The sequence below is a fragment of the Gekko japonicus genome, unplaced genomic scaffold, assembly GCF_001447785.1.
Source record: "Gekko japonicus isolate JY-2015 unplaced genomic scaffold, Gekko_japonicus_V1.1 scaffold1375, whole genome shotgun sequence".
Classification (NCBI taxonomy): domain Eukaryota; kingdom Metazoa; phylum Chordata; class Lepidosauria; order Squamata; family Gekkonidae; genus Gekko; species Gekko japonicus.
This window is the reverse complement of record NW_015168087.1, coordinates 293194-319638: the sequence shown is the minus strand read 5'-3', so window position 1 is coordinate 319638 and position 26445 is coordinate 293194. Positions and strand designations below refer to the sequence as shown.

Sequence of the window (26445 nt, the reverse complement as noted above, 5' to 3'; positions counted from 1 at the left end):
TGTTATTGCATGGCTTTCGAAAAATATCTAAACTTAGGCTCATGATTTAGGCTGCTTTTTTTTGCCACCAGGTCACAGCTGACGTATGGTGACCCTACAGCGTTTTCAAGCCAAGAGCCGTTTACAGGTGGTTTGCCATTGCCCACTCTGTGTAGTGATCTTGGTATTCCTTGGTGGTCTCCCATCCAAATACTAATCAGGGCCAACCCTGCTTAGCGTCCGAGATCTGATGAGATTGGGCTAGCCTGGGCAGGTCAGGGTGAAAAGGCCTACCGCAAAGTAAATACAATATTTTCCCCTGGCCCCAGTTATTGAGGGAGGAGAGCATTGAACAGTCTATTTTAGGCACCTGCATCATTCCTACCACTGGGGGGCAGTCACAAAATTTTGTCTAACAGTTTTTGATGATCTGGAAGAAAAAGTGGAAACTAAAACACAAGGCTTTATGTTGGGCAGTAAAAAGCTTTCTGATGAGAGACTGAATAAGGGGGGACAATAGAACAGAGACAGATATACTGTACATTTGCCATTTGTTGAAGATGTAGGTTATGATCTGGAGCAGTGCAAATGCGCACATTTTTCTTAAGCTATTCTTTTCGAACAGTAGCTTGGGGTTTGATCTGAAATCTGGGACATTTATTCATTTCTGTGGGAGAAAAGAATAAAGGGAAACTCTCATGTGCACCACCTGGACACTTATACACACACGCAGATCCAGTCATGGGCAGGCAAATCAGTCTGTTGCTGTCATGACAGCCCGAAGTCCCCTCTGACCAGTGGGAGGATCCAAAGGTAAGCTCTCCCAGCCTGCTTTTTCATCTGCTGTTTCCATGTAAGGAACTCCAATGCACTAGTAAATTTGCAGGAATTATATCAGGAAGAGAAATGTGCACATTCCCTGTCATGGTCAGACCATTGCACACATGGAAGACTCATGACCACTAAAGGGGAAGATGATACGCAGAATAAACAACTGACATGTATTTGACTGATGGGTATTAGGGGTTGCCAGGTCCCTCCTGGCAATCGGTGCTGTACAGCGATGTGTCTACATCACTGCCCATGTGACACAGAAAGTGACACCATCGTGTCTGGGATGTGAGGGCAACGCTCTGGTATTTGGGCAAAAACTCTATGGTAAATTCGGCTTCCACCATAGTGTTTTCGCCCAAATACCAAAGCGTTGTCCTGATGTCTTGGATGTGATGATGTCACTTCCAGGTCACATGGGCAGTGACGTAGACACTTCACTGCACGTTGGGTAGGTCTCCCTCTTTTTCAGGGTAAGTTCCCTCCCACAGGCCAACTGATCAGCGGCGGGGAGGTGGGGTTTGTCAGTGGGGGACACCCACCTCCACCAGGGGGTCAGTCAACCATAATTCGTATAGACTGGGAATCACAAATTTAGTTCATTCTGAATTGGCATAACTATATAGTTCTCATCTTTAAACTAAATGAAAAGCTTGCTGAAAACATCTAAACCATACTGCATCCCATCAAGAACTACAGGAAAATCTAACACCTTTCTGATGTTTTCCTTTCAGTTAGCTAATATTTGTGTTACTGCAACAAGTTCTATGGTAGTCTGGACACGTTTCACCTTACTGTTGCCAGTTGAAGAAAGCTGCTGTTTTACCAGACACACCTCTCAAACTAATTTTGACTTCCCAACACAAATGTTAAATTGATCAATGAAAGAAAATAACTCACAAGAACAAAGTTAACATTTAACAAAAGCAACAACAAAAAACTTATAAAGCCTTTGTCGAAGTTAGCACTAGCCCTCAGCATCTGTTACAATGTATGTCTGCTTTGAAGTAATCTATATGAAATCCTTGGGTTTATTCACAAGAAAAATCAGTCTGCACATATGCTTCTTTTATTCCACAGATTCCACATCACTACCTCAAGAGGAAGCATGACTCTAGGGGATGTAGCCCATATGATATTAGCTGACAACAAATGAAACTGAATCTCAAACCTTGGCCTAAAGAACTAGGCTTTGGAGGCCTGGGTAACCCAAAACTAAAGTCTTTTAGTGAATCAGGACACATTACTTGGGAGAAAGAACTAACAAATGTTTGAGTTTCTTATTTCTGTCATAGTGGTATGGCGCTGGGTCATGTATTTTAATAGTTTATACACTGGTTTTTAACATATTTATTACAATGTTGTTTTAAGTGTTGTAAGTTACCCCGAGACCCTGTGGGTGAGTGGTCACTAAATAGCTAATAAATAAAAAAAATAAATAGTTTAAGAAAATGTAAATCAGGATACTAGAACACACTTACCTGTTATTTTCTGCAGCAAGGTAGATAGCTCAGGTTCATCACAAATGGAATGGACAAGGGACTCCTTCACTTTTTCTTCAGCCTCATCTAACTCTTTTTCCCAGTATTAACTTCTTCAGATATGGAATAAATATACACCAGCAAGACAAGGAGGTCTTCGGGGGTGTAGTCATCATCTGTCCTGTTGTTATGAGACTTGATTATCGGCAGTAATTGGTTCAGGACACCAGGCAGGGCTGATTCCCCAAGATTCTGAAAAAAGAAAAGGAATCCCATATTTTCATGGTACAATAAATAATTTTTTTTTTTTTTTTTAAAAACCCTTTAAAACCATACAATTATAGAAAAATCCTAAGGCTGTCTCAAAGAAGGCCTAAAAACTTCCAGGAAATCTGGGAAGGCAAAATTCCCTCCACACAGCAAAGCTTTCATATCTTTATAAATGCCACGTCCCAATCCATTTTGTTAGGTAACTTTATTATGCAGACACGTTTCTATTTCAGAAATGAGAGGTAAAAATGAAATAGAGCAGACCTTGCTCAAAGTTGACCACTCATTTCATACTGAATTTCAGCCTAATGGCTGTAATTAGAAATCACTTTCCCCCCAAAATGGTGACCAGTTTTTTTGTTTAAATTTTTTGTCACGTCTGAAAAATTCAATTCTGACAATGCCTATTATTTATTTAAAATATTTATACATTCTGCCTTTCTCTTGACACAGTCACGATCAGTGGCAACAATAAAAATACAAAAACAATAATTATATTAATTAGCATACATAATTACTACAAAAACAGGCAATTAAATCAGATGATAAACACGGATAAGCCAAAGTTAGTTCAAGCTGTCCCTTAAACACTTCAAAATTGTTTTGTCTTACAGCTGGTCATAAGGCCCCAAAGGAAGGCGGCACCTGGCACCTTTTGGGGGGCTTCCATAGCAGTGGGGCAGTACCTGAAGCCCAGGCCTGGGATGTAACAGGTCATATCTTTCAGAGCAAGGCCACTGCCAGGAGACTCTGCTTGCCTCACAGTTTACTATTAGAATAATTGTCTTTTAAAAAAACAAACAGTCCTCTTTTAAATAAATTTAAGCCATGTACGTACACACATGTTGTAGGAAGTAGTACCACCACACTACAGCTGGAAAGAACGGAAAATCTCCACTATTTTATTGGAAATGCAAGTCTGATTTTTTCCAACATACTGAGGTTGCTTCAATGACAAAACAAACAAACAACCCCCCCCCCAACCAACCCTTCTGTGGGTGCGGACAGACGGCATGCTGAGAGCGGGTTAAACTGCTCCAGTTCTAACCAGATTGTATTTGATCTGGATAATCGCAATCACACTTACCTCCCTTATCCCACCTCACTGCGCAGTCATGTCGCTCCCCGGCGTCTACACTACCGACATGCAAGAGCACGGGTCGGTGGGGTTTTAAATTTTTTTCTCTGTTTGCGCATGCGCATAGGCACCCCTCCGTAGAATGGGGGGCACTATCATGGCGCATGCGCAGAACCACCAGGGTGACTCAATCCAACCCCTCCAACAAAAGACTTCCCTTTAAAAGTTTGACCCAAAAATGGCCTCCATGAGATCCCGAACTCATCTAACCTCTAAAACAAGTGACCATTTAAATGTCAGTTTTCTAAACAGGTAGCGGAGCTCCATGTATGCGCTCACCGCCAACGCATTTAAAAAATGGCGGGTGAAAAGCGGAAGCCTTGGGCAGCTTTCGAGCAGGGAGGGGGTTTAAACCAGAAGTGGCTTGACATCAGAGGAGCAATCACACAGGGGAAAAATGCGGCTTTAAACGGGAGAGCTGAGAAAACACCACTTTGGGACCTGGTAACAAAATACTCCGTGTTAAAGCAGTTTTGAGTCGGAAACCAACGGCTGGGGACGGGAGGCAGATGTTGACTGTGTGATCATGCATATAAAATCCATTTCTGAAGCGTGACGACACCAGATCAAATGGCGCATCTGAACGTGTATGGATTTTTTAAAAAATTAATTTGTTTTTAGGCAAACAACATTGGTATGGAAATAAACAAACTAACAGCTTGGATTAATAATAACACTAGTATCACCAGAAACATACTGATAGTCACGATATAAAGGTTCACAATAATGCAAATAATGTACAGTTCTGTCATGTCAAAAAATCTTAATAGGTGAAATAACGGACTACTTGTAAATGGGTTTTAACATTCCTGTGTATTATAGGCTTGTAGGCTCCTCCTGCCCCGGAAAGATCCTTCCTAAGGTTGTGGGATCCAATGGAGGAATAGTTGCATGGACAGCATGCTATAGGGAGGAGGGCAAAGGGGGTGAAATTGCTCCTCTCTCTTCCATCAACAGAACTGTGCAAACATAAGAGGGAGGAAGAGCAATTTCACTCACACTGGTATCCCCCCAAACAGTGAATGGTCTGGGGGCACCTAATATTGCAGTACAGTGCTTAGATGGGATATTCACGGGGACCCCCCATAAACTGCTTTGATCACTGAGCTTTCCATAGAAGAATGGGATATTATGATGACAAAGAATAATTTGCCTGAATGACAGCCTCAGCTTTACTCAGAGGAAAGCCACAGAAGAATAAGGAGTGCTCATGACATATTCTAGACATAGATTTTGTGGTTGCCCAGATTTGTTTAAATTAAAGTAATTTCAACAATTTAATTTCAGCCTGGAATGCTGAGTAAAGTGACAGACCTTCACGGGACTCATGTAATGATTTCACGTTCCACAGATATAAACAAACATCTGTGGCCTGGATCCTTCTACACATGCAAAGAGGGGGGATAATTTTTACTAATCTCCACTATGGAGGGAGACCTCTCTTTCCCCCAAGCTATTCCTGGGGTTTCCCCATCCTCCGGAAGCAGCATTTCAGGAAACATTTGGCCTGCATGCATGCATGCAAATCTAGGCAGGATCCAAACTCTATGCATTCTGAAACTGATTTATTGCATGTTTGGAATATTTTTAATGGGATAAAACAAAGTAATAATTTTGTTTGTTTGTTTTGTTAACCAGTACATGATTGCATAAATGGTGCTATGTGTCCTGATTTTAAGAAAAAGGACAAATTATAATTTAATTTAGCAATAACTAAATACAAATTATAGTCCTATAGTTGTGTTTTCTTTTGTTTTTTTGTTTTTAATGTCGTGTCTAAATAGGGGTATTTTGTATAAAAAAGCCATCTGGGTTGTAACATACACGATACAAAGAATAAGTCAAACCCTGAAAGGGTTGTAGGAGAATACCACAGAGAGTTAAGAAATTTGCCTCCGACAAAACCCTCTAGCAGTTTGTCATTAACTAGCCTGTCTATAATGATTTAGGAGCTCTCTGTGCTGTTACAAATCAATCAATTACACTGATTGAACAACCATTAAAGCATAAGTTTTTTAAAATGTAACTACCCGTGACCCAAATTTCCTGCTGGGTATGTTGGCCTCAGGTTAGCCTTGTTGGTTTATTATCAAGGGGACAAATAAAAATAATAAAAAGAACATCAATTCTGCACTTTCCAAAGCCTCCATTTAAAAATAATCACACTATTCAGTTTTGCTACCCTGTCTTCACTTATGTTCCTCGGCCATTTTAAAATAATACTAAAAGCAGAATGCACAAGACATCCTTCCCCACCCTTGCCTGCCGTTTTCTGTACTAACCCAGAGCCAAAGCAAATATTTCCAAAACAAATATTTTTTTCAAATGTTATTATCTACTCTACACTTTAAAATGTGTGGAACTAAAAGTAAAATAAGAGTCATCATAACTGAAAAATACTAGATATTTAGAACCTTATATCAGACAAGAATAGAACTTGTGTGGGAGCACCATTCATTTGTTCAAAACTGATGTGAATTTGTGAACTTTTGTGTTGTTCTCCTTATCCTTGAGTAGTGGTCAGCTGTCCTTACACTATGAGTTTTTATGTATTCATTTTTAGTTATTTATTTTTTCAAAAATCCAATAAACCCATAATTATGTAAAGGTTTTTGCCCCTTTTGCCATAACCCCCCCCCCAATCTAATGTTGCCATCATCAACTGTTCTAACAGCTGCTCTAATAATGACCCTCTCTCTACCTACATGTAATGGTTGATGTAATTCGGTTTCACTGTATCTGAAGAAGTGTGCTAGCATGCAAAAAGCTTATACCTTGAATAAAATGTTGGTCTTAGAGATGCCACTGGACTCAAACTTTGTTCTGCTTTAATAACAAACTCTCAGAGTTGTATGGTTTTTACTTAACTAAGTTATCCCTTTCAACAGCTGAAAAACATTTATATTTACCAGGACTATGCAATAGGTCATGTTTACCTTTTCATAAAATAAAAATCAAATCCAAATCTTGCTCTGGTTCTCTCCAGTGAGCGTTCTTTTGCCAAAACTGTTTCTAGTTGTTAAATTATTATTTTAAATTGTACTTTTCAATTTACTCATATCACCAATGCCCATATATACTGGACAAACAGCCCTTGTCTTGAAATACCCTTGGCAAAGACAGGGATGCCAATAGTTAGAAGGTAGACCTGACGACACCTATGGAGCCATTTTATCCAGCTCCTGTGTGGAAACCTACCAGATATTAACTGCAGTGTGGCAAAATCATTTTCAACATTGAATGAAATGGGGTTACAACTGATTGATCGATGCAATGAACATGAAATTAAGCAAACTCTGGAGGATGGCAGAAGACAGGAGGGCTTGGCGTGATGTGGTCCATGGGGTCGCGAAGAGTCAGACTCGACTGTGTGACTGAACAACAACAAGTAGTAGTTATGCCCTGACCTGCATATTCCAGGCTAACACAATCTTGTCAGATCTCAGAAGCTAAGCAGGGTTGGCCTTGGTTAGTATTTGGATGGGAGACCACCGAGGAATCCCAGGGTTGCAACGCAGAGGCAGGCAATGGCAAACCACCTCTGAACGTCTCTTGCCTTGAAAACCTTGTAGGGTTGCCTTAAGTCAGCTGTGGCTTGATGGCAAAAACAAACAAACAAGTAGTAGTTATACACACACACACACACATAAATTCTAGTTCCTGGACTACTGACTGGAGCATAAAATGGCCTTCAGAGATTTGGTCATTACTAATCTGAAACAAACGAAAGAGTTTGTCTAGTTTTTTTTTATTTCAGAAAAAAACCCATATTATCTTACTCTGTTCCTTTTACATCTGTACCTCTACAAATCTGCATACAACAACCACCATGCTAGGTCTATCAAATCCAGCAACCTATTCCACATGGAGGCCAACCAGATGCCCATGGAAAAATCTGTTCATGTGTCATTGTTACAAGCTAAGGAACCGCTTAGTATTACAGGAAAATCACCACTTTGAACATAAGGCGTTGTTTCCAACTTTCCATATTTAGCCCACACGTTCAGTCTCCACCAATATAATCACAAGCACATGCTCCTTTGCTCGTCTCCCATGAATTAAGCCTAGCCATTTGCTAGCTTGTACCTTCCTGGCCACAAGCCCAGGAGTTGCCTCTTGGTAAAACAACTAAGCGGCCAAGTATCCAAGTACCCAAAACCACCTTCATTAAACTAAATTGAGAATGGAATAGCTCTGGATGAATTACAAGGTCACTTGTCACTGAATTCATATTGTCTACTAAAAGACACTTTAAAATTAGGTTTTACAGGATGACATTTGTTCGCGTGCATGCCCGAGGGAGGGCCCCAGATCTCTTTAGAGCTTTCTTGAAGTTTCCCAGATCTTATTTATTTATTTATTTTATTTATTCAAGTATTTTTACCCCGCCCTACCCCGCGAGCGGGCGCAGGCGCCATTCCCATTGCTGGGAATGCATAGATGACCACTCAAAGATCATCAGTTACAGGTAAGCAACCTGTTTTTCACCTGCTGAGGGCACCTGAGCCTACATCAGCATTCACAGTCTAGATGAGCCTTAGGAGCTTTTTGTCTCTACAATCATGACTGTATAAATAGTATTTTGTTTGGAAATTGCAGTCAGTCTCTGAGTAGCAGGGGGGTAAGTCAGCTAGTACAGGCTGGTATAGAAGACTGTAAGAAAGCAGGAGACCCGGGTTCAAGTCCTCTGCTTGTAAGAAATTTCTCTCACTCCTGCTGCGCAGCAAACTAATGAAAGGCACAAATGGTAATGGCTTCGATCCTGAGGACCTTCTTCACCTCTAATCTCCTGCTATTGCTCAAAATGTCCTCTGTAATGAAGTTCTGAGAGGAAATGTTCCCTGCTTTGAGGAGGGAGCCAGAGGTGTATAGGTGGAGGAGGGCAGAGGTGAAAATACCCCCCCTTCTATTAGCAGAATATTTCTGCTTGATCTAACTCAACATTGATAGATGTAAAATCAGTCATACTGCTAAATCCCTTAAACCTAAAACTTTACTGTACTATCATACTAGGAGATGCTGGCAGAAAAAAAAAGACAGGAGCTCCTTGAAGAGAAAAATGGTTGCTTATCTTTATATGTGTTTCCCCCGCCTACACACAATAGGTTATCTTATGTACTTAACTTGCAAAAGGTAGGGAAAAGATCTTATCTCAGCAGTGAAATAAAACTAGAAAATATAGAATTTTATTCCCTGCTGCCTGTTTTGGAAGACTGACTATTGATTTAGTGCAATTTACTCAAAAGGGGAAACAACAAGCTTTTCTCTCAAAATGAGTGTCCAGATACCCACAAACAGAGGTATTCACTCATCACATTCACTAGCACTACTGAAATATTTCACTAGTACTTCTGCCTCCAATTATTTTGCAGAAAATAGTACTGAAAATGCTTAGCAGTTTGTTTTCCCCCCAGTAGTCACTCCCATCCTCCTCAGAATTCCTCCCTTTTTTGAGATGCAATTTCCTGCCTCCATTAAACTTTTAGCCTCGTCCTTGTTTTTCCTCAGTGGAACCTGTCAGATTCTGTTTTTGATTTTATTATGCCATAAATGGAAGGCTTAAACACAAACTAACTTCCTCTAATAACACATTACTTATAATTGCCAGATGCCAAATCTTCTAAACATAGATACACACAATTCGCCAAACTACGCTATCAGGCAACAACATATTGTTACATCTGTGGTAAACTAAAGAACAAAAAATCTAGTTATTATGACTCATTTCAGTGGCAGTGATGGTCAGGGAACAGGAATAAGATACAGAAACCATTTTTAAAAATGATACCCCGAAAGACAGGAAACAACCCTAAATTTTAACATTAATCCCTACAAAAGTTACAGTACTTTAGAGCAGTCCTTTCCACATCTTGTGTAGAACTCTCAGCCAAGAATTATTAAATGTTAAGCCAAATCTGAAAAGTTTGATAATTTAAAAAACGAACAGAATAACCATGAACTACCCACAAGAAAGCCAGGTGGCAGCAACAGCTTGATTATTTTTTTAAAAAAAATTGAAATGGCATGACCAGCCACTATGAGGGCTATGCTTCAGTCATGCCCCTCATACAGTCTTGAGACTTGAATGGATTAGATGCCTCATGAGGAAATCAAAGTGGCAGTGCCAGGATTTCATGACCGCTAACAGAATGATGTTAAAGCCAAGCAGGGCCCACTCACTGAGGAATTTCAGACAGACGATATAATCCAGAAGAGGAACAGTTCCCAAACGGTTTCTGGTCTGTCATTTCAGACAGAACCGTTTTAGAACCGGTTCCCTTCCGGAATATATTTGTCATTTCACACACAAACGATTCTGTTCCATTTAGGAAACGGGGCTGAAGCGTTTTACCTGTCAACCGCTTCCAAGGAGTCTTCAGTTCCCTTTCCCGGTTCCAGTGTGCTTTCTCCCGCCATGTTTCGCCCACATGGGCGATCTTTGGCTTTTTTAAAAAAACAAATGTTTGCTTTATAGTGTTATAGTGCTATAACGCCAATTGGGAACAGCAGTATATCAACCCCATTGGAACGCCTGGAGTGTTTTGTTATAGTGCTATAAAGCGAACATTAAAAAAAAAAAGCCGGAGATCGCCCGTGCAGGCGAAAAATGGTGGGGAAAAAGTGGGAAAAAGTGGTGCAGTCTGAAATGGCAAACCGCTTCAGATCCAGCTCTTTACTGGAAGGGGAAAGCCATGTGTGAAATGGCAGCCCTATACTGGTTTACTCCATGACGGATCAAAACGGGTTAAAAAGGGTAATGTGAAATTCCTCTCTCTCTGGGGCCTGAAAAATATGTGACATACTCCACTGATGAATTGTTGTCACCACTATTTTTATATTTCACAACTTCAAAATCATACTTTTAAAAAAATGTTAGATTTTTCAGGTAGTTCAAATTTAAAAAAGAGGAATACAAAATGAAAAGTGAACAAGTAAACTACCAGTATAGGCTTCTACAGTGGGGAAAGATTGGTGAAGTCCACCCCCTGCCCTAGTGGCCAGATGGAGTCTCTCTCTCTCTCTCTCTCTCTCTCTCTCTCTTTGTAGCTTGCAAAAACAAGAATTTAGTGCTGTTTAGTGCTGACCTTGAAACAAATCTCATGCTTCTTAAGAGATCCCAGAAGAGCACTAGCTTGCTATCTCTGTGCTCTGCTGCATTTTTATCGCAACCTTTCTCCAAGGAGCTCAGGGTTGCGTACCACAGTTTTTCCCTCCTCCATTTTATTCTCACATCAGTCTTGTGAATTAGGTTAGGCTGAGACAGAATGACTTGCTCAAGGTAACCCAGAGAATTCCATGGTTGAGCAGGGAGCAAAACCTGGGTCTTCTCGCTTCCAGAATGGCACTCAATGCTATGGCACACTGACGCCAATGTTCTTGTGGTTTAGCTGTCCATTGTCATAATACTGATACATTGCAGACCCTTGGACTTGTTACTCCAAGAAGCAACACTTTAACAACGCTGAAACCCAAAAATACACACCAAATGGGGGAACTCAAGAGGGCTTTATAGTGGAGTTGCCAATTCCAGGTTGGAAAATTCGTGGAGATTTGGCAGTGGAGTCTTGGGAGGGGGAGAGAGCTCAGCGGGGTATATTGCTATAGAGTCCACCCTCCAAAGCAGCCATTTTCTACAGGGGAACTGATCTCCATAGTCTGGAGATCAACTTTAATTCTGGAAGATCTCGTGGCCCTACCTATAGGTTGGCAATTCTATTCCAGATGTCAAATTTTTCTCATGGCACAGACAAAATGGCAAAATATATTCCACGTGTTCCTCCTTGTGTTCTTAGGCTATTTCACTGGTCTGGAGCCCTGCTCTTTACCATTTTATTTATTTATTTATTTATTTATTTATTTATTATATTTATATCCCGCCTTTCCAGATATCTGGCTCAAAGCGGCTAACAACATTAAAATTGCATAAACAACCAAGTTAAAACAATTAATAAATACCATACCAATTAAAACAACACCAGTTGCAATTAACCCAACAGAAATGGCGGTAATCCAAATCCCATCCAACGATAGGGGCAGCGTCCAGCGGAATCTCATGCCCGAGGGTGTTCTAAAATTTCAGGCCAGATGATGTTCCAGGGCACACTCATCAGTGGCAGTCCCTAATCAAAAGCCTGGTGGAAGAGCTCCGTTTTACAGGCCCTGCGGAACTGTAAAAGGTCCCGCAGGGCCCTGATGTTCTCTGGGAGCTTATTCCACCAGGTTGGGGCCGCCACTGAGAAAGCCCTGGTTCTGGTGACATTCAGCCTGGCTTCTTTCGGACCAGGGAGGGTCAGGCGATGTTGCAACCCTGACAACAGTGCTCGCTGGGGCACATATGGGGAGAGTCGGTCCCTCAAGTAGGCAGGCCCCTTACCATGTAGGGCTTTAAAGGTTAGCACCAGGACCTTGAACCAAATCCGGTACGCTATAGGCAGTCAGTGCAGTGTCCTCAGCACAGGCTGGATGTGGTCCCATATAGAGAGACCCAACAACAGCTTGACTGTGGCATTCTGCATCTACCATTACAAATGGAAGCAAGAAGTTCAGCACATAGAGGAAGACTCTTTTAGTGACTGGACTCACATGATACTGGATTAGATTCCATGGATCTCTTCCACTATCAGTAGCACCTTATTCTGGCACAAAGCACCCATGCCTAACGCTATTGGAAGAGCATGGTGGATCATGGGAAGGTGCCCTATGCTACAGAAAGATGTGTCCATTAGTGGAACAGAACATTTATTTAAAAATGTATACCTTGCCTTTCTGCCCTTGTAAGAGCCATCAAGGTAGCTGACAAATTAAAAAAACACACACACATAATAAAAAACCACATCTTAAAAACAACAAAGACACACAATTGGCATTAATATTAAATAAAAATGAGAGCTTAAAGTACACGTACAAAAACATTTTAAAAAATTACTGAGGGAACACCAAAAGAAACAAAACAGTTTTCACCTGCTGGCAGAAGGTGGCAACAGAAGAGGACAGAAGAGTCTCTCTAGGTAGAGAGTTCCAGAGTTTTGGTGCCATGACCAAATAAGCCACCTACCTAATCTTGGGAGGGGGGCACACAAAGCAGAGCTTCTAAAGATGACTGTAGTGTTTGGGTAGGTTCATAAGGGAGAGGGCGGTCCTTCAAGTATGTTGGTCCCAAACCCTATAAAACTAAAGGTCAACACCAGCACCCTGAATTATAACCAGAAACAGATTGGGAGCCAGTGTAAGTAGGCCAAGACTGAAGTGACATAATCCTACAATCCACTATAGTTAACATCCTAGCTGCAGCATTCTGCACCAACTGAAGTTTGCAGTAATCTAAGCTAGATATAACCAGGGCATGGACCACAGTGGCCAGATCTTTTCTGCCCAGCTGGCTGGCTAACAATTCAAAGCTGGTAAAGGCACTGCTAGCCACAGCTAGCACTTGGTTACCCAGCAGTAGGAAACGATGTTTCCTGAGTTGGTGCTCTTGTCTTACTTGCTCTGTGCTCTGACAGTGCAACCTATGCTGTTCCTGGCCAGACTTGTGACAGCAGGATAACACTGAAAGCTGTTGAGAGGTACAGAAGAATCAACAAAATCATACTCCCTCTGTCCATCTCCCAGTGCAGATCATTCAACAGGGCAACCAAGGCTGTTTTACTTCCATAACCAGGCCTAAAAGCATATTTTGTTTTTTTTCTACTGCTCCATAAGCATGCATTTCATACTAAAAGGCAGGGGTCATTTTGGGGGGGGACGCGGGGGGACGCCATCCCCCCGGATGAGGTGCGGGAGGGCGGGGCCTGGAGCTCCCTGCTGGTGCCCGCTGGAGGTCGTCGCCGGCTGTGGGGAGGACACACTTCCGGTGATGTCAGGGGGTGTGGCATATGCTAATGGGTTATGCTAATGAGTCCCCCTAGCTCTTTTTCTACGAAATAACCCCTGCTAAAAGGTATTTATCTTATTTTGTCTTGTTAATTAACTGTCCTTGGTTTCAACCATGATAATATTATAAACCAGATTAAGAGGACAAGAGAGCCAGCTTGGGCCAGTTACACTCTCTCTCTGCCTAACCCATCTCTCAGGATAGTTGTTCTGAGGATAAAACAGAGGAAGGGAGAATGATGTTGTAAACCCTTTTGGGTCCCCATAAGACAGAAAAATAGGATATAAATATAGGATAGCTGAACAAGAGAAACCTTAACTGGTCTGTGCTGCTGTCGATCTATAAAGTACTGTAAAAAAACCCCACTTTACAGATGTGCAATGGTTAGAGTATTGAACTGGGACCAGTTCAAGTATCTAAGCCATGAAGCTCACTGGGTGACCATAAGCCAATCACTCTATCCCAGCTCAGCCTACATCACAGGAATGTTGTGGGGGGAGGGGCAGAATTGTGTATGCCACCTTGAACTCCTTGGAGGAAGAGGCAAATAAAAATGTCATACATACCACCTCCTGTAAATAAAAAGTGCTGGGGGTGGGAGAGACAAGCAAATAACAAACTTTACCCACATAGGCATTGGTTGTGATGTTCGGTTTAAAGGATAAATATCCATCTGTGCCACATTTGACCACCCGCAGCTATCTCACAGCCTAAGAAGCCGTAGGGGAATGCTTCTAGGGGGGGAAAAATCTTTGTTAGCTTGCTCATCAAAATATTCCGTACAACACTCTCCAGTGTAGTAGGTACTTTACCGAAGAATAAAAGCAAGCAGTATTTTTTTAGATAGAGTATTTCCTCTTTCAACACTTACAACAGCTTTATAAAGTAATGTTACCTGCATTTAACAGATGTGACACTCAGGAGTTTGGCTACATCCACCATATTTGAATCAAAAACTTCTGGACTCACAGTTCCTACTCTCAAATGATAAAAATGCTCATTTTAAAACCAAGCTGTTGAGGTTTTATTTCATGCCTTCTTAGGGACAACACCTACCCCCTTCCCACACTACATTTTGCTTAACAGCTGAAAATACTACTATAATTTCAACATAATTGTTTCCTCGTTAAACACTAAATAAAATTTCTGCAAAATTAATGGCATCAGAGAAAAGATGCTATCGGTTCCGAGCCTTCATGCCTGTGTCTCCCGAGTTCTATTTTTAGCAACGACATTAAATGATTGGTAGGTGGTCCACTTTCACTGTGCAAAAAAAAAAGGGAGGGGAAGTGTTTTAATTAGCCAAGAAAGTTGACAAAGATTATTTCACAAATACTGGCCAAATCTTCGAACAAGACCACACGTCCATTTTATTCACAATGAAAAAAGGTTCTTAAGACAGATTTTGATCAAGATTGGCCTCCCTGCTTGCAGCCCACATTTGTAATGTTTATGTAAGTGGGGGGATATAAATCTTTTTCGAATGAACCCCACTGTTCTCCAACCAGACTGCCTGTTATAAACTGCCTGTTTCCGTTTTGCCTGCCTCAGCAAGCAATGCAGCGTCTTGCCCTGGACATACTGGAACTAATTTAATGCCTTCCAGGTTTGATCCCTACTCTGTCCTCCCAGCTTTTATGGGTAGATTTTACACAGTGGATTACTGCCGACTTCAACAATGATTCATGTGATAAGTGGGGCTTGATTTGTTTTGGGGCCATTGCAGAAAATGTGCTCTGACAACAGCAACAACAAAATTGCCACCAGTGGCTGTTCAAAAGGAGGCAATCCCAGCTTAAAATAAAGGAATGTGCTCTCAAGAAACTCAGCTTGCACGCGAAAAGTTACTCCAAAGCCCAGAAACGGAGCTAAACCTTATTGTCCTAGAACAAACAAGAGAGAAGATTTTTGCAGACTGCTATACTTGAATTGGAAGCAAGCCAAACAAGCATCCTGATGAATGGGTTCTGTACAAAAGGGGTTGTGCTTAAGTGTTCAAAACACAACATCACCACAGGAGGGTAAGAGCCCAAAACAGCTCTTCCTGCTCTTTATTGTTTCACCCATGATTATTCGGAAAGCAGCATAACAAAAAGCACACACATATGTGCATTAAAAGAATAATATAATCAAAGACACGGTGCAGTTGGAATCAATGACAGCACTTTTTAACCTTTCACAATAATGCTTTCTCTCTGTACAGAATTTGTATTTTTACTACAACAGTCAATATGGCTCTAAGCCTCCCACCTTCCCCAAAACAACAGTAGATGGCAGTATTGTACTAAGATATTCCATTCATTATACTTTTTAGCAGCCCTAGACTGCAAAGACAGATTTCTCTATTAAATTTCCATTCTTGTCATAATAATTTTCCAAATGCAATAAAGCTGCTGCTGAACTAAAGCAGACATTTACTTTTATTCGCCCAGCTTCATTTGCAGGAAACATGCTAAATAGTCAGTGATTGATGACAGAAATTTTAATACTGTCACGGTCACCCCTCCCCCAACAGAAATGCAATTCAGTGACAAAACCTGGAATGATTGACTTCAGGCTCTTAAAAACAGCCCAAAACAGAATGAATACTTCATCTTTGACATAAAAAGATATCCTTTTGGGGGGAAATGGAGGAATGTTTTCAAAGGCTTAGCACAGACAGGTGGTTTGCACCGAGCACATGAATTTCCTTCTCAATACTGGAGCTGCTTTATAACCGTCGATAACCGTTGGCAGAAATGCCTAGCAAGGAAACAAACTGGCATTTACTAGGAAGCACCATCTCAAAATGCCTTTTTGATTCCCTTTAGGGAAGCAACATCTCAAAAAGGAAAAAAAAATCCCCTCGTTGCTAGGTCTTGACAGTAGAATCAGTCTACTGAGGAGTCTCTGTAATGGACAAAGGGCATATGCTTTAGCACAAACAGTAATTACTTAGTCTTCTTAATCAGCTATTTGGCTAATGGGATCTCTTTCTCACTCTCCAGTTCTCTGAAGATCACAAAGGAGGAAGGAGAGTGAATAATGATGGAGACTCATTGAGCCACAAACTTAACCCCATTAATGCTGGGCGACTATAAACACAAAGGGGGGGGGAGAGGCAAAAGGGACATAGGAGGAATACAAAAAAAAAAGAGGAAACAGGACTTCTTCAATGTTTTCACAGGTTTAACCTCATTCAACACAATCATTAAAAAAACAGAAGGGAAGGCGGGAAGAGAGATACAGACAATGAAAAAATATGGCTTGTTCAACTACGGTTGTAAGCAACTGATTATGTGATGTAACCAGTGGCTCCACATACAAATGCACATCTCTGCTTGGTGTGAGATAGTGGAGCCAGCCAATTCCATTGGGACCAGATGAGCATTATAGTGTAGATGGGGGTCCGAATCTAGACATCTTCAAGAGGGAACTGGATAAACATATGGAGCAGAGGTCCATCAGTGAAGAAGAAGAAGATGGCGGAGGAGGAGATTGGATTTATACCCTACCCTTCACTCGGAGTACCTTACAATCCCTTTCCCTTCTCCTCCCCACAACAGACAGACTGTGAGGTAGGTGGGGCCGAGAGAGCTCTTTCAAGAACTGTTCTTTCAAGAACAGCTCTGACAGAACTATGGCTTGCCCAAGGTCATCCAGCAGGTGTGAGTGGAGGAGTGGGGAATCAAACCTGGTTCTCCCAGATTACAGTCCATGCACTTAACCACTATACCAAACTGGCTATTAAGGTAAAGGTTCCCTTGCTCGAAAGCCAGTCGAGTCCGACTCTAGGGTTGCGGTGCTCATCTCCGTTTCAAAGCCGAAGAGCCAGCGCTGTCTGAAGACGTTTCCGTGGTCATGTGGCCGGCATGACTAAACACCAAGGCACTGTTACCTTTCCACTGAAGTGGTATGTATTTATCTACTTGCAATTTCTTGCTTTCGAACTGCTAGGTTGGCAGGAGCTGGAACTAGAGACGGGAGCTCACTCCGTCATGCGGCACACCCAGGTCTCAAACTGCTGAACTACCGACCTTCCACAGCCTGCAGTTCAGTGTCTTAACCACTTGAGCCACCGCAGCTCCTTTTAACTGGCTATTAGCCACAATGAAATATTGTTACCCGCCCTGAGCCCACTTGCGGGAAGAGCAGGCTATAAATGTGAATAAAGAAAATAAATAATAAATAAAATATAGATGGAACACCATGTCTGGGGCAGTGATGCTCTGTATTCTTGGTGCTTGGTGGGGGGCAACAGTGGGATGGCTTCTGGAGTTCTGGCCCCTCTGGAGATGGCCCCTGGGTTTTGGCCACTGTGTGACACAGAGTGTCGGACTGGATGGGCCATTGGCCTGCTCCAACATGACTTCTCTTATGTTCTTATTTGCAGCTGCATCAGCAATGCATGCAGGCGGCTTCAAATGTTATTACTAAGCCAAAAAGAAAAGAAAAGAGGAAATGTTTTCCAATTAGCAAGGTTGGATCAACCTTCTCTTGCCCCTACCCTGTTGCGCTTAGCTGACCAGCTGGGGGGAGGGGGAGGAGGGGGAGGAAGAAGAGAGAAGGAGGAGGAGAAGGAGGAGGGGATTGGATTTATACCCCGCCCTTCACTACCCAAAAAAGTCTCAGAGCGGCTTACAAACTCCTTTCCCTTCCTCTCCCCACAACAGACACCCTGTGAGGTAGGTGGGGCTGAGAGAGCTCTTGACAGAAACTGCTCTTTTTCAAGAACAGCTCTTATCAGAACTATGGCTTGCCCAAGGTCATACAGCCAGGTGCAAATGGAGGAGTGGGGAATCAAACCCGGTTCTCCCACATTTGAGTCCGCAAACTTAACCACTACACCAAGATGGACATGCAAATACACATTCAAATGTGGATGTCATCCATCAGCACCTCATTGCTTTAAGTGGGATGAACATTACAAATTAAGATCGCCCTTATTGGACCAGGACACCAGTATCTAAACAGGGGGTGGTACTTGACCAGAAGAGGGGCTGCCAGCCTTGGTGAGCAATCTCAGCCTTGGTCCCTCAGGGGGAAAAAAACGGCCCTGAGTGCCAAGCAAAACAAATTGGAATGCCGCTGTTTGGCACCACTGTTTGGTACAAATGCCAGGGTCTAGTTAAATTCAGTTCTGATATCTCCAACTTTAGAAGAACAAAAGCAACACAAGGAATACTTATTTATTGTACAAACAACTGGGGTGGTGGTGGTGATTTTATGCAAGGGAATGAGCAAGAATTTATCCAAAATATTTCCTATATCTTGAGTTACCACAAAGCTTTGGTGACGGGATTTGTTCCATACTCACACAGGGTTCTGTTACCATCTTCCTTCATTTCCTGAAAGTTGAACTACGAGTTAGATCAGCGAGAATGACTCCTTCAGAGAGGATGCCTGGAGGCCAGCTCATTAACAGTGGAGGAAATACGAGTGACAGTGATAGAACATACTGTGGGGAGGGAAAATTTTTCCAACATCTATAATGTTGATAATATCTTTCAGGTTTGCTCCCTCTTTGAAGCTCCTGCATGTTTCCCCTGAAGTGCCAAGCATACAACTAGGCGTATCATTCTTCACATCCTGGCAATAGCATGTGAAAATCAGAGATGAAAACACTAGCACAGGAGTCATCAGATGTTAACAATGGGCTCAAAATTTGTTCGCATCAAGAGAGTGGGTCAACAGGTGTCTCCACAGATATTCTGTACTCTCAGTTAAAACCATTTTGCAATGTGTATATCAGAGTTGGGTGGGGGGAAACAGTTAATTGGTTCCTCTTGCAACAAAAATGCCAACAATTAAAATAGCGGAATAACTGCCTATAAGGGGATCGGTCTATTGCTACAGGTATTTGGCATTTCTTCTTTGGCAGTTATGGCAAATGTATGTTAGGCTGACTTGAGATATATTTTCCAAAAGATGCAAAGAAAAGAAAGATATCCTTCCCCCCACTGGTTCTCATCTTGCAATGCCTTGCCAGTCTCTACAGACACAACTGGATAAAATGACAGCTGGAAGAGGCGTGGTTAAGCAGACGTTGTGTGAATATGTGCTCTGGAGGTATGTGCTAGAACATGTCAAAATCCCGAACATGAATTACAAGAACCAGGATGAAGCTCTGCCCATGACCTTTCCAACCTGAAAGTTTTACCAGAAAAAGCTCTTTTGCAAGGACTAATGAAAGGCACATTTCTGTCAAGACCTTCACTCCACTCTGGTTTTCATTTCAGACTTCTTGCTGTGTCAGAAGTCATACCGCAAAAGGGGACTGAAGTTTATTATTCAATCAAAAGCATTTTCCCCATATTTCTTTAGTTCAGCTCCAACCTAACGTGCTTTGGATTTGGCTGAGCATTCTGTATGTCCGACTGAGACTGAATTACCAGCACCTGACAATAAAATGTAAACATATACCAGCAACAGACTTTCACTTTGCACTGTACAATAAATGAATAAGGGGGAAAAGAGTACAGTGTGCTTAATTTTGCTGTCATTCCTACTGTGGTCACATGGTTGAGTGTAGCCAATCAGGAGTCACACTAACACTCAAATACTTTCCAAGATCTTTTGCAATGATCACCCAAAGGGGTCTCCATCTGACACTGGTGAAGGATTTTTATGAACCTCCCCCCTTCCCCTTGGGTTCAACCCTATTCAAAACAGATGGCATTCACATTAGATGTATTGTACGTCAGCCCAACATTTACTCTAAATAGAAAGGCCTCAAGCTAGGAGTGAAACAAGACTTAGTTTAGGAGGAAAATACAGAAAACCCAACACCATATTTTCATCATAGAATAAGTCTGGGAGGACCATTTACAAGAGAGAATCAGTGAGCAGGAGAGAGCTGTTTAGCCATTTCTCCAAAACAAATGTCTGGGAGGGGGGGGGCATTTGCGAGTGGCAATCAGCAAAAGTGAGAAGGGTTCAGCCCTTTTCCTTCCGCCTGCAGTTCTCCCCTGCAAATGCCCCCCACCCACTCCCACATTGACATTATCTGGCAAACATGGCTTTAGATGGCAGTTTCTGAAGTAATACATTGTTCTGGCCTAAAGAGGCAAAGGAGAACAAGTTCTATATTTTCAGCATAGCTTGCAAGCATGCAGGCAGCAGACCCAAAAAAATCCCCTTTTTGAGCGGAGTGAAGTTAGGTGTATCTCTAGACTAGTAACCAGAGCTTCTCATTTGGTGTAAATAAACAAAAGAGTTTGAAATCAAGCCCCAGTAAGTTTCAAGAACTTCTCTATTTTCCTTTCGTGTTTTTACTTAGACTCACAGGGTAAAAAGAAACGCCTAGTTTCTAAATACTGGCATTTCACATGCTTCTTTAAGGCCGCCCCCACGATGGCTGCCATTCAAAGAACCATGCAAAAAGTTCCCCGTACACAAGGGGGCTCCCAAGGCTGCTGTTCTTCCACAGCAGCCCCCTTACTTCTGTACGCCACATGATAAAAACTGATTTGGCAACTGGGACGTGAAGAAAACAGCTTGCAACAAAACAAAAGGACCAGCTGTTGAAAGAAGAGAGACTAAAATCCAACCGGATAATCCCAAGCCCTTGGGCGAACCTGTGGTAGCTCTTCAGATGAAAGACAATGCTCTTTGGACCGGAGCATTAATTTAACCAATTCTTATCCAAGTCAAAAGGGAGAACATCTGAAGGTGCTGTGTAGACACAAGAAGAGCAACCAAGATCCATTTTCCAAAGCAACCAAGTCAACAAACATTGCAGGGGAAAATGACATGAGGAGACCTATTGAAAAGCCATGACTCCTAATCAGTGTTCCCTCTAAGCTGAGTTAGTGTGAGTTAGCTCACAGTTTTTTAGCCTCCGGCTCACACATTTTTGTCTTAGCTCAGGAAGGATGGCTCCAGAGCAAACTAACTTATGCAGTAGCCAAATCACTCGCTCACAATTTTAATGCCAGTAGCTTTTGCTCACGAGACTCCACAGCTTAGAGGGAACATTGCTCCCAATTATGTAAAACATGTCCCAATACATTTTGCGGATTCAAAATTTCAGAATGTACTCTACAGTATAAACTTATTCAAAAGCATAAATACATACTTCCAAGCATACAAAATGTAATATTCTTTTCAAAAAGTCTCTAGATGTTCACCAGATGTGACACATGTGTCTCTTGCTCATAGCAGTAGGATGCGACTCTAAAGCTGACTGTAATAAAATTAGTGTGATAGCAATAATTCAAAAATGCTTTCAATAAAACCAGTTATGCAAATCAGTTTCTCCCTCTTCAGGCCATGCTAAAAGTGCCTACCTTATCTATACAAATTCCCCATTACATATGCTATTCAGGACATTGAATTTATATAGAAATCTGGCACGTGTTATTCACATTGTAAAGATGGAGAACATCCCATCCAATCATTCCTAGAGAAATAAAATTAATAAGTAACAGTTTTACTACTTAGAAAGGGAATCTGAAAACTTTGCAGGAAAATTAAAGTTATTTGACAAGCAGAATACACAGTGTGGGAAGCTTCCATCTTTTTAAATCTATGAGCCTGAGATATGGCTTAGAAGCACACAAGCTATTGGATCTCTATAGTAATTTTCAGTGAGACTACAAAAATGTAAAATATCTTTATGTAAACCTCTAAGTGGATAACCTGGTTGTGCTATTCCAGAACCATGACCTTTTAATGTGCTTCAGTCTTCACTCAAGGGGTTAAACAGCAGAAGCATATATAAGGAAAAGAACACTTGGTTAATTAAAGGCTTCTGAGCGTCTTCTGTATCATCATTAAGTACTCATGTAAACAATCCTATGGTCATTATGTCAAATGTACAGCTATGAGTAGATAATAATAATGAAGTATGCTGTCTTAATATCTTAAGTATGCTGTTGTTTTCATTATTATTGCGCGTGTATCATATTGTGATGTCAACATCCGACTGGGGAGAGAGACGATGGGTTTCGTCCTTCCCTCTATTGCTAACAACTGGTATTCTTCAAAAGCAACAGCAACAAAAGCAGAATGGGGAAGAAGAAACAAGAGCTGAGTAGAAATAGCCATGGCGAGCTCTCCGAACACAGATGTGGTTTGCATATACCAGAACGATGCTAGTCCATGTTCATTTCACAGACAAAGGCTTGTCGAACTGTACTACCATTGATCACAGCCATACTTCTGGAGCATTGAAAAGGAACAATGAGATTTTATGCGTTCGCCGTCTGCTGTCTTCAAAACTGTATGCTCAAAATAGTGCCGTGTGTCCTACTCAGGAATTGCAAGCATGTAATCCTAAATAATCATGTAATCCAGAGTAATTGCCGTTGGACTGCAGAAAATGAGTGTGTACTTAGGAAGCAAGTATAATGCTGGAGGGGGGGAAAAGCTTGCTTTGGGTTCCATTTCTCAACCTGTTATCATGGTTGAAAAGCAATGGGTATAAATCCATAGAGGGCTATGATTAGGAGTGCGCTGGGTAACAACTGACAATCAAAATGCATATTTAAAACGTCCTCACTTGTCTCCTGCCTTTCCCCCCACTTCTGTGTTTTTCTACATTTGGAACCTACAACAGACTGTTGTCAGCAGACCCTTCTACACAGTGGCAAATCAGTATTTTCATCTTAGTTCAAAATAAACCAGTGCTACCACACTTTACACACACACACACTATGGGTACAACCTAGCCAAAGCGAAGTACTTATAACGGCACGGGCCTTACACATTCCAGCATCACCTTTCATGGACGATAGTCCAGTTCTTCAGATGTAAAGAGTGGGTCCTTGAACACTGCATCTGAAGAACAAAGCTTGAGTCCAGTGGCACCTTTAAGACCAGCAAAGTTTTATTCAAAGTGTAAGCTTCTTCAGACAAATGGAATAAAATCTCCTCAAGGAAAATCTCCTCTAACAGGAAAAAAGAGGGGGGCACCCGTTATAGGAGGGGCCACTCAGAGCCAAGATGCATATGCAGAGCTGAAATTGGATCAGGTGGCTGGTAAGATCAATGGATAGCAGCAAATTAGCACATAAATGCAAGAGTTAACAAAGAGATGTGAGAATGAAGCTGGCGTCCAGCAGTACCCCCAAGACAAACTAAGCTCAACGCTGTGTACATAGGAGAACTGCTGGACTCTAGCTTCATTTTCACATTTCGTTGTTAACTCTTGCATTTATGTGCTAATTTGCTGCTCTCCACTGATCTTACTGGCCACCTGATCCAATTTCAGCTCTGCTCATGCATCTTGGCTCTGAGTGGCCCCTCCTATAACGGGTGCCCCCCACCCTCTTTTCTCCTGTAAGTAACCTGAGGAGATTTTATTTAATCTATCTGAAGAAGTGAGCTTTGCACATGAAAGCTTATACTTTGAATAAAACTTTGTTGAGCTTAAAGGTGCCACCAGACTCAAACTTTGTTCTGCTGCTTCAGACCAACACGGCTACCCAACTGAATTTTTCTTCATGGATTGCATCTGAAGAAATGGACCTATGGTCCACAAAAGCTTCTGCTGGAATAAATTCTATGTTAGTTTTTAAGATATCACTAGACTCCAGTGTTCCCTCTAAGCTGAGTTATGCGGCAGCCAAATCGCCCTCTCACAACTTTAATGCCAGTAGCTCACAAAGGAGAACTTTTGCTCACAAGACTCCACAGCTTAGAGGGAACATTGCTAGACTCCTATTTATTTTTACTACAACTCACTGACATGGCCATCCTTCTGGAAAATCTCTGCAACTTACTCAGATGTAAGCCATGTTGAACTCAGATGGATTTAGGTTGCCAGGTTCCCTCAAACCACCCGAGGGAGATGGGGTGGGCAGGGTTGGCAGATCCAGGTTAGGAGACTCCTGGAGAATTGGGGGTGGAGCCTGGAAAGGACAGGGTCCTCACTGGCTACACTGCTATGGAGTTCACCCTCAAAGGATGCATTTTCTCCCGGGGAACTGATGTCTGTAGTCTGGAGATAAACTGTAATTCCAGGGGATCTCCAGGTCCCACCTAGAGGCTGGCATCTCTAATTTATTCTCAAGAAAATCTCCATAGGACTGTAGGCCTGGTCTCACTGATTTCAACAGGAGAGATTCAGGTACAGTCTTGACTCTCCCACTAAATTCAATGTAAAGATTAATCTAGGACGTAGTGAGTACTCCCCCAAATATTTCCTGCTACCCCGTTTTTTTCTCTGCCAGAGTTCAATCAAAATATATTATGGATTAAAATGTCAGAAAGCCTGAAGTTCATTAAAAACAAGCCTCATTCATTCACTCCTGCCTCCTACCCTGGCAGTAAGTGAAAGCTGCACTAGCTTTCCAGCCAGGCCAAACCACCATCTTGGCTGTCTCTGCTCAGCTAAGGGCAGCACTGGGCTATTGATGATGATGTAGCCATCTATACTGTAGAAGAACTAGAACACTCGGTATCACAGACAGTCTGTTACCAGAGGATGAAGATGGAAGGACCTAACAAATCACTAAAGTACTATGAACAGAATCTACTAGGTAAGAAGGTAAGATCAGGGATAAAGACTCTACCAAGACCCAAATTGTAACTGATAGCTTGAAATCTCATGCAGATACCATTGCAGTTTGGTGTAGTAGTAAGGAGCGCAGACTCTAATCTGGGAGAACTGGATTTGATTTCCCACATGCAGCTGCTGGAGTGACCTTGGGTCAGTTACAAGTTCTTTCAGAGCTGTTCTCACAAGCAGTTCTTGAAAGAGCTCTCTCAGCCTCACCTACCTCACAGGTAGGTGGGGAGAGGAAGGGAAAAGAGATTGTAAAACACTCTGAGACTCCTTCGGGGAGTGAAGGGCAGAGTATAAATCCAATCTCTTCTCTTCTCCTTTATCAAACCCAAAGGAAGATTTTACAAAATAGTATTTTACAAAGGTTTGGAGTAACAGCAGGCTTTAGAATAAACACTACTAAGTTTTACTGAACGCATATGTCAGTTATACATATACTCACACATAAATTAATTAACGAGGTAAGTTGCTACAAACTGAAACTTTGGTCCAATTAGATATTGGGGAATTTGAATCACAGATGACCCAGAAGTCAAAGTTAAATTCAATCACACAGACACAAAACCCCACCTCGCTGGTGGAACTAATGAAAACATGCTAAAATGGCAATTATTATCGATATTATGTCTTGGAAAAACAGTTACAGTTAAACAAATATTTTATGTAAGATTCTTTTTCTATTCAAGTATGACGTGATAAATAATTGGCATGAATATTGTTCTGATAGTCAAATATGATGTGATAAATACTTGGCAATGGATAATATCAATATTTATTTGGTTTAATAAACATCCATGACTGGTAGCAAAGGTAGAGAAAGGAGGTTTTGGAGTGCCTAATATAAAAGGCCTATGATCAAGCAACACACTTAAGGAGCCAGGAAAGGACTTAGAAGAATTAGTCAGTTAAATTGAAGCCAAAATATTTTACGTGGTTTTATTTTACAAACTGGAACTGTGAAATTTGGACCATTACAGTAGATTTTAAACTACAGCACATATGGAAAACTTAGCACAATCCTAAGCAAGGCAATATCAGCTGATAGATGTTTGTGGAGTTTCAAAGAATAGAGACTGGTTGCCCACCAGTAGGAATTGTATACTTTTACTAAGGGAATTGTTTGTTGAGATGCTCATACCTCAGATTTTCATGGAAATGATGCTTATGTAATAGTTATTACTGAAGAAGATCACCGAAATGAAGTTATTAATATTCAGAACCTTCATTTGAAATACCTGTATGCAGGGCCGGCTCACTCACTAGACGAACTAGGCGATCGCCTAGAGCGAGACGGCCCTTAGGGGCACCAAACTGCACCCGGCCCCGTACTCTGGGAGTTTCTTATTTGTGTTTTTCATTCTTCCTAAAATGTTTTTCTTTTTGT

The 26445-nt window shown here is 41.7% G+C and overlaps 1 protein-coding gene across 1 annotated transcript in view; it reads right to left on the bottom strand.

Moving 5' to 3' along the window:
• Positions 1-443: 443 nt before the first annotated feature.
• Positions 444-26445, bottom strand: part of SCFD2 (sec1 family domain containing 2) — an 82416-nt gene continuing 56414 nt past the window's right edge. Inside the window, 3 exon segments of the mRNA XM_015414718.1 lie at positions 444-478; positions 2292-2391; positions 2394-2543. Coding sequence (XP_015270204.1) covers positions 444-478; positions 2292-2391; positions 2394-2543 — 285 coding nt within the window.